We start from the raw sequence: 16,352 nt of genomic DNA on the forward strand, positions 1-16,352 counted from the left end.
CTCTAGTTTTGAGGAAGGACCCTGATGTAAAACATCATCTGTCCATTCCCTCCTCAGATGCTGCCTAACATCCTCAGTTCCTCCATTACTCCTTTTTTTTGTTTTTGCACTAGAATTAGTCATGGACCAGCTATGAGCATTGCTAGGTACACAAAAATGCTGGAGAAAATCAGCGGGTGCAGAAGCATCTATGGAGCGAAGGAGATAGGCAACGTTTCGGGCCGAAACCCTTCATCAGACTCTTCAGTCTCTTCAGACTCTTCAGTCTGAAGAAGGGCTTCGGCCCGAAACGTTGCCTATCTCCTTCGCTCCATGGATGCTGCTGCACCCGCTGAGTTTCTCCAGCATTTTTGTGTACCTTCGATTTTCCAGCATCTGCAGTTCCTTCTTAAACACATGAGCATTGGTAGTCCAGCCAGAATTGCAGATAAGAGCAAAAATATATGAATGTCTTTGGTTTTTCAGACTTTGTGCGTGAAATTTAGACCCTTCAAGAGCTGCTGGGCAAATGGAAGGAACTGGAAGAGGAACCATTTAGCTCGGGTGCTGCCCATGTAGGTATGAGATGAAAAAGATAGAGCATAAGAATGTAAAGGTTTATTGTGTGGCTGTTGTAAACAACAGTCTGATTGAAGTTGGATGAAGGGAGCATTACCTGATCTTTTTCAATATTATTTTGGCTGAATTTATTTTCATGCATTTACTATCAATGGCTTAAATTACATACAGTGTCCTCCATAGTGTTTGGGCCAAAGACCCATCCTTTATTTATTTGCCTCTGTACTCCACAATTTGAGATTTGTAAAAGAAAAAATCACATGTGGTTAAAGTGCACATTGTCTGATTTTAATAAGACCATTTTTATACATTTTGGTTTCACCATGTAGTAATTACAGCAGTGTTTATACATAGTCCCCCCATTTCAGGGCACCATAATGTTTGGGACACAGCAATGTCATATAAATGAAAGTAGTTATGTTTAATATTTTGTTGCATATCCCTTGCACGCAATGACTGCTTGACATCTGATTCATGGACATCACCAGTTGCTGGGTGTCTTCTCTGGTGATGCTCTGCCAGGCCTGTATTGCAGCCATCTTTAGCTTATGCTTCTTTTGGGGGCTAGTCCCCTTCAGTTTTCTCTTCAGCATATAAAAGGCATGCTCAATTGGGTTCAGATCGGGTGATTGATTTGGCCACTCAAGAATTGACCATTTTCCTCCTTTGTTGCTTTAGCAGTATGTTTATGGATCATTGGCTTGCTGTAGAATGAACCACCGGCCAATGAGTTTTTGAGGCAGATACCCCAACGGTATGAACATTGATTTTTCTAACTTCGGATAGCCCTTGCTTTCTCTCTCTCCATCCCCTTCCCAATTCTCCCACTTGTCTTCCTGTCTCCGCCTACATTCTATATTTATCCCGCCCCCTCCCCTGACGTCAGTCTGAAGAAGGGTCTCGACCCGAAAGGTTGCCCATTCCTTCTCTCCATAGATGCTGCCTCACCCGCTGAGTTACTCCTGCATTTTGGGTCTACCTTTGATTTAAACCAGCATCTGCAGTTCTTTCTTACAGTTTTTGAGACATTTGTTTGAACTTGAGCAGATAGGATGTGTCTATACACTTCAGGATTCATTATGCTACTACCATCAGCAGTTGTATCATCAATGAAGATAAGTGAGCCAGTACCTTCAGCAGCCATAACATAACATAACACAGAAGGCCATAACACCCCCACCACCATGTTTCACAGATGAGGTGGTATGCTTTGGATCTTGGGCAGTTCCTTCTCTCCTCCATACTTTGCTCTTGCCATCACTCAGATATAAGTTAATCTTCATCTCATCTGTCCACAAGACCTTTTCCAGAACTGTGGTTGCTGTTTTAAGTACTTCTTGGCAAACTGTAAACCGGCCATCCTATTTTTGTGGCTAACCAGTGGTTTGCATCTGGTAGTATAGCCTCTGTATTTCTGTTCATGAAGTCTTCTGCGGACAGTGATCATTGACAAATCCACTCCTGACTCCAGTGGAGTGTTTCTGATCTGTCGGACAGGTGTTTGGGGATTTTCCTTTATTATAGAGAGAATTCTTCTGTCGTCAGTTGTGGACTGGCCTGCCAGTCCCTTTGCGATTAGTAAGCTCACCAGTACTCTCTTTCTTCTTAATGATGTTCCAAACAATTGATTTTGGTAAGCCTAATGTTTGGCTGATGTCTCTAACAGTTTTATTCTTGTTTCTCAGTCTCATAATGGCTTCTTTGACTTTCATTGGCACAACTTTGGTCCTCATGTTGATAAACAGCAATAAAAGTTTCCACAGGTGATGGAAATACTGGAGGAAAGACTTGGTGCTTATACCTGCATGGAGGAGGCAATTAAACACACCTGAGCTATTACAAACACCTGTGAAGCCATGTGTCCCAAACATTATGGTGCCCTGAGATGGGGGAACTATGTATAAGCACAGCTGTAATTTCTACATGTTGAAACCAAAATGCATAAAAATGTCCTTTATTAAAATCTGACAATGTGCACTTTAACCACATGTGATTTTTTTTCTATTACAAATCTCAAATTGTGGCATACAGAGGCAAATAAATAAATGATGGGTCTTTGTCCCAAACATTATGGAGGGCAGTGTACTTTGGAAAGCTGATTATCCAACAAGAGTTTGTCACAAACGTTGCATTATTAACGTTGGATAAATCCAAACCTGTGTTCACAACCAGCCTGCTATGTCTGGCTGCAGCTCATTGGTTGATTACAATTTCTAGTATAATAGTCAGAGTTATGGAACGTTTCCAATGTTATTGTAATTAATGTTTACTACAAATTTTCTGTTCAGTGTTGATGGAATTATGATGATGTAACTCAATAATTTGACTGCTTAATAAAGATTTTATATTGCACTAGTGTTATCTCCATACTTCCTGCCATGCTTGGATAGGGGACCAGATTGCCTGTATATAAGAAACACATGGGTTACTGGCCGCATTTGCATGAGGCAAATCTTTTATCAATTAGATGTCCTATAAATTGTTTCTTTTGACGGCTGCTCTATTGCTCTTGAGATAACGGCATAGCTGGCAAGCCAGTTACTGCCACGTAGCACTCCACCAGTAGATGAGATTTGCAGAATCTCTAAGTTTGCCTACTTTGAAGAAGTCTCTCCAGTGGGAGTTCTGTATGACCCTCTCTCTCTCTCTCTCTCTCTCTGCTCTCCCTGCTGCTCTTTAACCACGGTCCGACCCAGATTTACCCATCTGCCAATCAAGCCCACCCTCACCTGTATCCACCTATCACTTGTGTAAGAAGGAACTGCAGATGCTGGTTTAAACCGAAGATAGGCACAAAAAGCTGGAGTAACTCAGCGGGACGGGCAGCATCTCCGGAGAAAAGGAATGGGTGATGTTTTGGGTCGAGACCTTTCTTCAGACTGGATAGGGATATGGGAAACGAGAGATATAGACTTTGATGTGGAGAGATAAAGAACAATGAATGAAAGATCACTCATTCCTTCTCTCCAGAGATGCTGCCTGTCCCACTGAGTTACTCCAGCTTTTTGTGGCTTTGTGCATCCCCCCCTCTTTTTCCAGCTTTCTCTCACTCCCCCACTCACTCCATCAATCTGAAGAAGGATCCCGACTTGAAATGTTGTCTGTCCATTCCCTCCACAGATGCTGCCTGACCAGCCAAGTTGCTCCAGCACTTTGTTCACTCAACGAGCTTTGAAGGTGCATTGTAGATCAGCCTGTGTAGATCTCTTTTTCAGATGTCAATTCCCCATTTGCCAGGTTTGATGAATTTATTTTCACAACTTGGCCGGGTGAGGTTTAACCAACGTGTCGAGAAGTAGCATTGATTGGTCCCTATCTGTAAAGCTGTTCGTCGGACAGTCAAGGAAATATCGTAACCAGCAACATTTTAAATACACAGGTGGGCCTAAATACAAGAAGGGCCTAATCCTGGAACATCACCTCTCCATGTTTTCCAGAGGTGTTAGAAACATAGAAATTAAGTGCAGGAGTAGGCCATTCGGCCCTTCGAGCCCGCACCGCCATTCAATATGATCATGGCTGATCATCCAACTCAGCTCCGATCTGCTGAGTTACTCCAGCACTTTATTGTGTAAGTCAGCATTTGCAGTTCCTTGTTTAAGAAGGAACTGCAGATGCTGGAAAATCGAAGGTACACAAAAATGCTGGAGAAACTCAGCGGGTGCAGCAGCATCTATGGAGCGAAGGAAATAGGCAACGTTTCGGGCTGAAACCCTTCTTCAGACTTGTAGTTCCTTGTTTCTCCTTTCAGAATTTCAAGTTTGGCTCATGTCCATTTTTTTGACAGCATTGTAAAACCATTTCCACTGAAAGTAATTTACTGATTATTCGCAAATATTTCTGAGAAGAGATTTTATTTATAAAAGAAGATCTATTCAACCCTTTGAGGTTTATGTTATTAAACTTTACGATGTTTCTGGTCTCAACTCTATTCGACCAGAATTTAAATTAGTTTTGTGACTATGAAGAGCTTGTTCGGTTCTCTGCACATTCAGCTTGACTGAAAGAGGTGCCATCCTGGTGCATTTCCTTGGACATTGTAGCAGCCGTTTAAATACAATTTATTATTGATTCCCTGATGTATTTAAATGTAAATGAATACCTCGAGGGAATAAACATCTATTGTTCAAAATACTCATTAATGTTCTGGCTAACACCTGTCAGGTTGCTAACTATGCAACAGCTCATCTTCCCAACATGGTAACACCAGGCACTGTCCCAACTCCCCGATGGAGAATAGCTGTACATAGGCTGTATATAATGCGTTTCCATCCTGTGGCCCAAAGATTTCCACACACAAACAGCAATGCATTTGAATCAACCATTCAGTTTAGACTTACAGTGTGGAAACATGCCCTTTGGCCCCCCGAGTCCGCGCCGACCATCGATCGATCACCCTTTCACACTAGTTCCATGTTATTCCATTTTTGCCTTCTGCACACTCTGGGCAATTTAAAGAGACCAATTAATCTACAAACCTACACAACAATAGACAATAGGTGCAGGAGTAGACCATTCGGCCTTTCGAGCCAGCAACGCCATTCAATGTGATCATGGCGAATCATCCCCAATCAGTACCCCATTCCTGCTTTCTCCCCATATCCCCTGACTCTGCTATCTTTATCTAGCTCTCTGAGGCAGAGAATTTCTCTGAGGCAGAGAATTCCACAGACTCACAACTGTGTGGAAAAAGTGTTTCCTTGTCTCTGTTCTAAATGACTCCCCCCAACATCAGGAACATTGGAAGGTGAGAGGAAATCAGAGCATGCTGAGAATTCATTTCACTTGCACTTTATGTGCAATGTGACGAATAATACTGATTGATTGATTGATTGAAAACACAGGCGGTCACAGGGAAAACGTGCAAACTCCGTACAGACAGCAGCCGAGGTCAGGATTGAACCCAGGTCTCTGGTGATGTAAGGCAGCAATTTTACCAATGCCGCATGTAACTTATCAAATATGTCTTGCCCTTGTTCAGTCACACAAAATTCTAAAGGAAAAATAATTTTACCTTATGTTCTGTAGTGGCGGCTCTTTATAGGCTGTATTATGATATCTATCTATCTATCTTCTATCTATATTTAAAACTCTGTGTCCGACCGGCTGCCTGCTGCCGGCTTTCTGTCTGACTTGTGGCTGCCAGCCTTTGATTCGTTGCTACGCCAACACCAGACGCAGAATCGCCGAGATTTTTTCCATTTTGGTAGATATTTCACTTTTCATTCTAAGTATCCACTCCTGATTAAATTTCGTCGTGTTTATGTACACATTTTTAATAAAATCTTTCACTTCCCCCCCCCCCCCCCCCAAATTTCAAAAGAAAACTGCTTCTCACCCATAGAATAGATAGATAGATAGATGTTGGTGAACGTTCCATCGTGTGATGTCACAATGGCCAATGCTCACAGATGTCCAATCGGAATGGATCCATTTACATATGCCTTTGCACCAGCCCCAGCCGCAGCCCCTCCCCCCACCCCCGCAGCCTGTGTCGAAGCGCGTCATCACGTATGTGGGAATAGAGAAAGAGGATTGGGGGTGAAAGGGAATGGGGAACAGATGGACTGTCCCTACCCCTCCCCCTCTCCCTCCCCACTATTTCCCCTCTCTCCTCCCACCCCTCCCCCTCCCTTCACACTTACCCCTCCCTCCCCTACCCCATGCCTCCCCCACTCCCCCTTGCTCTCTCTCCCACTCACCTTCCCTCTCCCCCACCCCTCTATCCCATCTCCCTCCTCCCCTCCCACTGCCCCTCCCCCACACCTCTCTCCCCCTCCCCCATCCCCCACCCCTCTCTCCCCTCTCCTCCCCCTCCCACCGCCATCCCTTTCTTCCCCCATCCCCTCTCTCTCCCACCCCTTCCCTCTCTCCCCACCCCCTTCCCCCTCCCCACTCTTCCCCCTCCCTCCACACTCTGCCTCATCTCTCCCCTACCCCCACACATCTCTCCCCCTCCCTTCTCTCCACCCCTCTCTCCATCTCCCTCTCCTCACCCTTCTCCCCCTCTCCCCCACCCTCCTTCCCTCTCTACCCCACCCCCTTCCCTCTCTTCCCCGCCCCCTTCCCTCTACCCCTCTGTCCCTCTTCCACCACTCCCCCTCCCCCACACCACACTCCCCCTCCCTCCCCTCTCTCTCCCCACCCCTTCCCCCACCCCTCTGTCCCTCTTCCATCCCTCCCCCTACCCCTCTCCCCCTCCCTCCCCACTCTTCCACTTCTCTCCCCCCCCTCCACTATCCCTCCCCACTCTTTCCCCTCTCTCCCCCACCCCTCTCCCTCCTTCCCTCCCTCCCCATCCCCCTCCTCCCCCACACCGCTCTCCCCATCCCCCTCTTTCACCCCATACCCCGCTCTCCTTTCCCTCACAAATCTCTCCCGTTTCCTCCTCCTCTCCCCTCCCTCCCCTCTTCTCATACTCCCCTCTCCCCACCCCGTCTCCCTCTCCCCCCCTACCCCCACCTGTGTGTTTGAGGGGTGGTTAGTGTGAGTGTGATGCCGCTGCCCCCCACCCCGCAAACGCCGTTGGGGAAACAGACCCAACGGGTCTGCACTTGGTCTAGTACATAACTAAAACTCTCATCTTGTTATCTTCCAGTCTTTTTATTTCTGGGAAAACGGTTCGCGTTAGCGCTATGATTTTTCGCCAGTCCACTCACCGTTCTCCTGCGCTGCGATTGCACCAGGTTTTGTTCTGATCAGTTGAATGTCGTCAAAGTTAGCGAAGTTTAAAAATCTTATAAAACGCGCGTGCGCAGATCGATCTCTTCTCCTGCCAGTCGGCGCCGCGTGGATTGGTCTCTTCCCCTGTCACTCCCCGGGACGGTCCGCCCTTTCCTGCGCCATCGAGTCTTTACTGGAGCTGCGGGTGGCCTGTGGAGGTTTCCAACCGGACTTCGGAGGAATCCCAAGCAGCCCAGTCCCAAGCACCAGCCCAGCCCCAAGCACCAGCCCAATGTTGGAGACTCGGACCAGCATAGCCCGGAGTCGGAGATGTCGCCAAATGGAAAGCGGAGACTCAGATCCCGATGGAGAATGACCAGCGCCTGCTGTGAGTCCCCATCGCACTGCCAATTCCAGCCACAACCCCTCTGGTCCCCCTCGCCGGCTCCTCCCCCGTTATGCCCCCATGGCTCTTCCCCAAGCTCACTCCCCCCTCCCCCACCACCCCCCCCTGCCCCCACAACCCCCCCACTCCCAAACCCCAGAACAACCCCCTCCCCCCCAAAATCAATCCACTCGCAAGTCAGGTCCTTAGGTCGACGCTCGCCCGCTGCCTGGTGCGGAGGCTGCTGCCACAGGCCAAGCACAGCACATGGGCTGGACCAGAGCCTGGAGCTGGAGTGAAGGCTGAGCTCGGGGTTTGGGATGGGGCTGTGACCGGCGCCGAAAAAAAAGCTGCCGGTGTAACCAAGGACGTGCCGGGGTCAGGGACGAGCCCGGAGGTGAAGTCGGGGCCTGGACTGGAGACCATGCGGCGGCCGAGCTGACGGCTGAAGTCTACAGGACCAGGCCGAGTTCCAGGCCCTGGCGCTGCTCTACAACCTGGGTAGCTGCTGCGGCAGGGAATGGGAGGGAGGGGAGGAGGATGAGGGAAATGAGGAGGAGGGAGATGAGGTGGGGTAAAAAATCTTATAAAATGCGCGTGCGCAGATCGATCTCTTCTGCCAGTCGGCGCCGCGTGGATTGGTCTCTTCCCCTGTCACTCCCCGGGACGGTCCGCCCCCCCCCCTCCCTCTACCCTCCCTCTCTACCCCCTCCCTCTCCAGCCGCAGTTTGGGGTTATGCATGAGTGGATAGGGCGGGGGACGGGGACAAAGGAGCAAATAATATTAATATATCGGGGTGGTTCGTGTGTGTGTCTCCGCTGGCCTCTTCCTTTCCCCCCCCCCCCCCCCCCCCCCCCCGAGGGGACAGGACCCAACGGGTCCCCCCTGGTCCAGAAGTCTCTAAAACTCTCTGGAAGGGAGCTTGGGACATATTTGTAAATCTGGTTATTAAATTCTGGTGTGGTTTTTTGTTTAACCCATCCAGCTAGAAGATGGGAAGCAAGTGAACGTTTATTACCTCTCTGAGTCAATTACATTTGGGCTACGAGTCTAGACTAGACTGGGTAAGATCCCACTGGCTTGAGGGTCTGCCTGCTATTTTACCACATTCAATATTACTTTTACCACATTCAATATTACTGCCTGCTATTTTACCACATTCCATATTACCGGAAGTGACGCATGTACCCCAGTTGAATTTTGCGGTCACGTGGGTGCGGATCTACGCTCCAGTGACCTTTTGTGAAATCACCCTATACAGTATGTGTCTGTCACAGCCTCAGAAGCTACCAAAGTTGTTGGCTATCAGTGAAGTGTGGTCACTGCTAGGAAATTTGACAGCCAATATTGTGATTGAGGCAGTGCAGCTTAGGTTCACGAGATTGATCCCTGGGATGGCGGGACTGTCATATGAGGAAAGATTGAAAAGACTAGGCTTGTATTCGCTGGAGTTTAGAAGGATGAGGGGGATCTTATAGAAACATATAAAATTATAAAAGGACTGGACAAGCTAGATGCAGGAAAAATGTTCCCAATGTTGGCCGAGTCCAGAACCAGGAGCCACAGTCTTAGAATAAAGGGGAGGCCATTTAAGACTGAGGTGAGAAAAAACTTTTTCACCCAGGGAGTTGTGAATGGCAGTGCTGGCTCGAAGGGCCGAATGGCCTCCTACTGCACCAATGTTTCTATGTCCCCCTTCCCACAAAGAGCACTGTGAAAATGGCAGGATATTGGGAGATCATTCTAGGTCGGGATACAGTGTGTACTAATCACCCATTCTTCAAAATAATGGCAATAAATCTGAAATGATCATCTAATGGAACAGATTTGACATTTTCATCAAAAAGCCAACCCCCACTTGGAATTCCCATGTGCTGAAGCTGAGTATCTACATGGGTTTTACCCAATCTCTTGAGGAGGACACAAATCCATGTCTGATTTGGGGCCGGATTATAATTTGTACAATACAGCAGAAAATGGAGGCAAATAGAAGGAGGTTTGTTCTACCTAATTCCCTGGATTTTCTTCTCTGCAAACAGGAAGGATATGAAGGTTTGCAGAGGGTGTAGAAGAGGTCTACCTGGAATGCTGCCTGTATTGAAGGGTAGTTTAGTTTAGTTTAGTTTATTGTCACGTGTACCGAGGTAAAGTGCCCTTTGCAGTGAAAAGGATATCAGCTACAAAGAGAGGTTGGACAAGCTCTGGACTGTATAAATCTATATACTTCCACCGGAACTCTTGAAGGACGCCACAGTCGCACAGCGGCAGAGTTGCTGCCTTGCAGCGCCGGACACCAGGGTTCCATCCTGACGACAGCTGCCGTTTGTACGGTGTTTGTACGTTCTCCCGCGTGGGTTTTCTCTGAGATCTTCGGTTTCCTCCCACACTCCAAAGACATACAGGTTTGCAGGTTAATTGGCTTGATATGAGTGTAAATTGTCCCTAATATGTATAGGATAGTGTTAATATGCGGGGATCGCTGGTCGGTGCGGACTCAGTGGGCCAAAGGGCCTATTTCCACGCTGTATCGCTAAACTAAACTAGACTCAAGAAGTATATAAAATTGTGAGAGGCATAGATAGGATAGACCAAAACTGTTTCCCTCCAGGGTGGAATAGGCAAAGACTAATGCCCCTGTTCCACTTAGGAAACCTCTGGAGACTTTGCGCCCCACCCAAGGTTTCCATGTGCGGTTCCCGGAGGTCTCCCTACCTGCTTCCACTACCTGCAACCTCCGACAACCACCTGCAACCTCCGGCAACCACCTTCAACTAGCATCGCAACCGGCTTCGACTAAAAAATTACCGCTTTTTAAAACGGCAACCTATTTTTAGTCACGACCGGTTTTGAATTTTTTGAAATAATCGCCGGAACATAGAAGAAGCGGAAACCACTTTCGTCCATTAGGGAAACTGACAAAAACCTCCCCAAACAGCACGGAAACCTTGGGTGGGACGCAAAGTCTCCAGTGGTTTCCGTTCAGGTTTCCTAAGTGGGACAGGGGCATAAGAGGGCATAGCCTTAAGCTGTGAAGGACATAGTTTAAAGGAGATGTACTTGGATTTTTTTTTACACAGTGGTGGTTGCCTGTATCGTGCTGCCCAGGGTGGTGGAAGCAGATAGAATAGTGGCATTTAAAAGGCTTTGAGAATGACACATGGATATGCAGGGAATGGAGGGGTATGGGTTACGTTAGGGCAGAGGAGATTAACCTGGCATCATATTCTGCATGAACATTGTGGGCTGAAGGATCTGTTCCTGTACTATCCTATGTTTTAAAGTTAGCCTGTAGTTTGTGACAATTGTACAATGAACAATGTGGTCGGAAGAAAATTGGACTGAAGACGGGGTGATGTTTTTGCTGCACCTTGTGTCTCCACAACTTTATTCAATATGGTGTTCCAGTCTACCCAGAAATATATTAACTGCACAGATTCTGCTAAGGAATAATCAGACCATTTGTGGATAGTGCTCCGACCTCTGTGAGAAAGAGGACTTTGCAGAGAGCTGCAGTGTATTAGATATTTGGACAAATGGTGCATGTCCAACATCAACAGAATAATTGAAGCCACAGCATTTTAACATGTTCTTGGGTCTGAGACATCCCAAGAAAAGAAGAAATGTATTTTATTTGTTTTATATACAATAAAATCTATAATCTTTTTTAACCACAGTTTATAAAGTACAAATCCATTCAACAGAGAAAAGGTGATTGCTTATTAATAAAGATTTTCTTGGAAAACGAATGTCTGCCCAACTGACATGGAGAGTGGAAATAGACCTGACAGTGAGTAATGTTGTGACTGGCTCCTGTTCGGTACATATTATTGGAATGATGCTGCTTGTAGAATTGGGTTTCATACTGGAGTTAGCATGATTCCCAGTGGAAAATAACTACATATGAGGTGTAGTAATTAGAGAAGTCAAACCATGGCAGCACTTTCGCTGTAAATGGTAGGGCCCTGGAAGTGTGGAGCGGAGGGGTCTTGCAATGCAGGGATATATTTCCCTGAAAGTGTTGTGACAGGTAGAATGGATGGCCAAGAAGGCTTGTGGTACGTTGACCTTCACCAGTCAGGGTATGGAGTATAGTATAACATTACGTTACAGTTGTACAAGGTATTGTTGAGGCCACATTTGGTGTATAATGTTCAATTTTGGTTATCCTGCTATTGGAAGGATATTGTTAAGCTGGAAAGGGTGCAGAGAAAATGTATGAAGATGTGATGACTCAAGGGCCTGAGCTATATGGAAAGGTTGGGCAAGCAGGACTTTATTCATAGGAGGCAAAAGGCTGAGGGGTGATCTTATAAAGGTGTATAAAATCATGAGGGGAATTGATAGGATGAATGCACACAGTCTTTTCCTAGACAGCGGAATGAAGGAACCAGAGGATACAGGTTTCTGGTGAGGTGGAAAAATTCAATAGGAACCTGACGTGCAATTTTTTCACACATGGTGGTGGGTATATGGAACGAGCTGCCAGAAGTAGTTGAAGCTGGTAGAGTCATAGAGTTACACAACATGGATACAGACCCTTCGGCCCAACTTGCCTATGCCAACACTAGTCCCACCTGTCTGTTTGCCAATATCTCTCAAAACCTTTCCGATCCATATAACTATCCAAATGTCTTTTAAATGTTATTATCGTACCTGCCTCAACGATCTCCGCTAGCAGCACGTTCCACACACCCACAGATGCAATAACAACAATTAAAAGACAGATTAATAAGTAAGGTTTAGAGGAATATGGGCCAAATGTGGGCAAATGATACTAGCCTAGAGGTGGTACCTTAGATGAGTTGGCCCAGTTTCTGTTCTGTATCACTACACAACCAAAGATGTGCTCAGGATTTGAAGTCCTCGCATGCTGCAGCTCGAAAGAATAAATGGCAAATCATTGTGTTGGTAACAGATGTTTGGCCACACTGCCAACGTGTTGATAAAGCCCAAGTTGCCCCAGAAATCCACACTAAAGTAGTTGAGATGTTCAGCTCATGCAAGCATGTAGCAGATCCATGCACAGGCTGTCTAAAAAAATATGATCTCAATAAGTAAAAGAAAAGGTACAATGGGCTGGAGTAACTCAGCGGGTCAGGCAGCATCTCCAGTGAGCATGGATTGGTGATGTTTCTCGTCAGGACCTTTCTTCACAGGTCTTGACCAGAAATGTCACCTCTTCATGTTTTCTACAGATGTTGCCTGGCCAGCTGAGTTACTCCAGCACTTTGAGCCTTTTTTTAATAAAATAAACCAGCAGCTGCAGTTGCTTGTATCCAACTTAATGTTATTTACTAATTCTAGGCCTACATAAATTTTAAAAGCGGTTTAAAATCCTGTCATCCACGTCTTTCTGACCCGCGTAACAATCCCATTCCCCAATAAAATGAACACAAAATCTTTGTCCCAGTGTATGGATTTAGTCTTTAGGGATTCAGCATGGAAACAGGCCCTTCGGCTCACCGAGTCTGCACTGGTCAGCAATCCCCGTACACTACACACTAGGGACAATTTATAATTTTACCGAAGCCAATTAACCTACAACTGTGTATGTCTTTTGAATGTGGGAGGAAACTGGAGCAACTGGGGGTCACAGGGAGAATGTACAAACTTCATACAGACAGCACTTGTAGTCAGGGTCTAACCCGGGCCTCTGGCGCTGTAAGGCAGCAACTCTACCACCATGCCACCAAAGGATCTACATTTTCTGCAGACTAAATAATACATGCCAATTACAGTCCCTCCTACAGAATGACTGAATTGAAAATAGAACTTGTAAGTGGATAGTTAGTTAAGGATAACTCTTTGGTACTGTGCGTCCACTAGCCTACCCCAGCATTGCTATTCCTGTAGCCAGCCAATCTGGGAACTGCCTGGATGGTGAAACTTGAGCAACAAAAGGAACTGTAGAGAGAAGTAGTGAAGATAATGTCTAAAGTAGACAGTCATAACATGAACTCCCCCCCCCCCCCCCTGCACCATCTGCTCGGGGCCCCACGTTAAGCCCCATGAATGAATTTTTTTTTATTTTTTTTTACACAGAGAGTGGCGGATGCCTGGAACCAGGGATGGTGGTATTAGCAGATATGATAGTGGCATTGGAGAGACTTTTGGGTGGGCAATGGATATGGAGGGATATGGATCACGCACAGGCAGATAGGAGTTGGTCTAGCATTGTGTTTGCCACAGTCCTTGTGGGCCGAAGGGTTTGTTCCTGTGCTCTACTGTTCTATGCTCTTATGGGAAGGAGGAGAGCTGAAGGAGATATGGGCAGTTTGGTGATCTTCTCTTGAGTTTGATAGGGCCTGGTACCCTGGTACCACGTGTATTGGGTGTAACTGTGTGACGGGCCGCTCGTTTCACCTGCTACAACTCTCAGATATATTAAGGAAGCAGAGTTATGGTGGGAGAGATGGCATGGTGGGTCTCTGTGCAAAATGGCTCATTTTGGTTCCTGCAGGTAGAACCAAAATACAAAAGTGACTTTAGTCTAACATGAGAATTATTTTTTCCATCTGCTGCTGTCCTTTGAAGACAAAGATGAGAAATGATTTGTGTTGGTGGCTCTGAGGAAGCTCTCTCTCTGCGTCAGATGAAAGCCCATTGACTGTGTGAGTGCTTGCCCAGAACCACCTTTCTCTCACATCAAAGCTGTGCAAAAAGTTGGAGGATTTTCTTGTTTTATCAGGCATATTCATACCTTGTGCTGACCAAAACAATTCACCACAATTTCATTATCTGAAGAATTGCATCAAAAAAAATCACATTTTAATTTTGATGCAATACAAGTGTCCCTGCACAATGTGCTCAGAACTCTGGGCACTTGGATTTCCATCAGACAATATATCACTGTGGTGTTTTAAATAGTTTTATGTTCCTTGTGGGGCAAGACAGTCTTCTTTATACAGAGCTGATATGCTGCAACTTCTCAGATCTCACATCAGATGGAATAATGACTTGTCCGTTTTGGCATTCTGCTATACAGGCCACATTGGTGATAGTGTCCGTCTTCACTGTCTGAGTCTTGGCTAGTTTCCTTGCCTTGTACCTGCGTGCCGTGGGTTCCAGGAAGAGAGGCACAGCAGACAGGATGTAGCAGATGCCCGCCAGATAAAAGGAACAGTCGTACGTCCGAGTGTAGTCATACAGCCAACCTGGAACAGTTAACAGAGGCACACAGTTAGACAATGGAGAAGGGACTATTATCTCCCTGTCCGTTGAAATCCTCCGTGATATCCTCCATCAAGACCATGGCCGCATCGTCAAGATCCTCCTGCTGCTGAAGATCTTAAAACTTTTCTTGAAAACAGGATTATTTCTTTTAATAGTAAAATCCAGCAGGTCAGGCAGCATCTGTGGAGGGAACGGACAGACAACGTTTCAGGTCGGGACCTGTCTTTGGACTGTTGAAGTAAGGAGGAGAAAGCTGGAAAAGAGAGGTGGGGGTGGGACAATGTCTGGCAAGTGAGACGTAACGACAAAGGCAAGAGGTGAAAAGGTTTCAGATAAGCAGAAAGGAGGAGTGAAATGTTTCTTTCAATGCCACTTTCATCATCCACCCAACAACACAAATGCTGGAAAAGCATTGAAACCCTGGAGAGATTAAATGCTGATTCATCAATTTAGGAAGCTATTGCAAATCAATTTATAGACTAGAACATGACAACTGTGAAGAGTTTTGATCAGAAATAACAATTTTGTCTGCATAGGGACCTTGAATTTAATGTTGCCACAAGGTGAGCAAGAATTTAGGGGAATTTTATTCAGGCAGATGGTTCTGGGAGCTTAGAAAGATCAGCAATGGGGAGTAGTTACACAAAGGTCTGGTCAGATAAAGGATGATGCTTGCAGGACGAGGAAGAGCCTGGTTACATAAAGGTTAATGAATGCAGGACAAGGAAGTCAAAGTACATTGACTGGTCCCAGCCACCGTGACACTTGTTTGGTGAGTATTTGAATGATTGATGCAGACTCGAACACTAGAGGGCAGATGTTTTGAACAAATAATACTGTAGTGCTGGAGTAACTCAGCAGGTCAGGCAGCACCCCTGGAGAACATGGATAGGTGATGTTTCAGCTCAGTCAGCATAAGCACACGTTTCAATGCTCCTGGCTTGTGATAATCCAATGAGGAAAGATTCTGTTAGAATTAATTCCTACGTACCACTTTCATTAGACCCTCAATCAACTTTAATTTACTGTGGTAGTCTCAGCAATAGAACCATTTTTTAAGATGTTTTTAAATATTTTTCAACTGCAAGATGCAGATACCAATCAAAGCTGTGGTCTCATTTACTATCTGATCACTGCACAACATGAGATATGACACAAAGTGCTGGAGAAACTCAGCGGGTTGCTGGAGTAACAGCATTCTGGAGAACATGGATAGAGGGGACGCTTCGGGTTGGGACATTTCTTCAGAGATGCTGCCTGACCCGCAGGAGTACCTGGCTTTTGGATTTGGCACTGTTCACATCTCTCTCCCATTTATGTCTCATCATTTTGTAAGAACAGTTATCCCCTGTCATCGTCTCTTTGGCTCTGCAACATTTTGATGAGTTTGAACCTCTGCAACTATATGACCGTGTTTTTGACTTCACGCGTAGACGTGGAGAAGTGTAATAGTTACACAGTTTTGTATCCATAATTAATTTGTTTCATAAAAAGCCCCTTCATGATCTACTGGTGTTGGTTTATTAATGTCACGTGTATGAGGTACAGTGAAAAGCTTTGCTGTCCAGGCAA

At 46.1% G+C, this 16,352-nt stretch overlaps 1 protein-coding gene across 2 annotated transcripts in view; it reads right to left on the reverse strand.

Moving 5' to 3' along the window:
• Positions 1 to 12,856: 12,856 nt before the first annotated feature.
• The window catches only part of slc16a4 (solute carrier family 16 member 4), a 93,577-nt gene continuing 90,081 nt past the window's right edge, over positions 12,857 to 16,352 (reverse strand). The window contains exon 10 of one of the 2 annotated variants that reach the window (XM_033042259.1): positions 12,857 to 14,761. In XM_033042259.1, coding sequence (XP_032898150.1) covers positions 14,508 to 14,761 — 254 coding nt within the window. In that variant the 3' untranslated portion in view covers positions 12,857 to 14,507. The remainder of the gene's footprint in view (positions 14,762 to 16,352) is intronic. The other variant, XM_033042260.1, reaches the window with a different exon arrangement.

This window comes from Amblyraja radiata, chromosome 24, assembly GCF_010909765.2.
Source record: "Amblyraja radiata isolate CabotCenter1 chromosome 24, sAmbRad1.1.pri, whole genome shotgun sequence".
In the NCBI taxonomy this organism is placed as follows: domain Eukaryota; kingdom Metazoa; phylum Chordata; class Chondrichthyes; order Rajiformes; family Rajidae; genus Amblyraja; species Amblyraja radiata.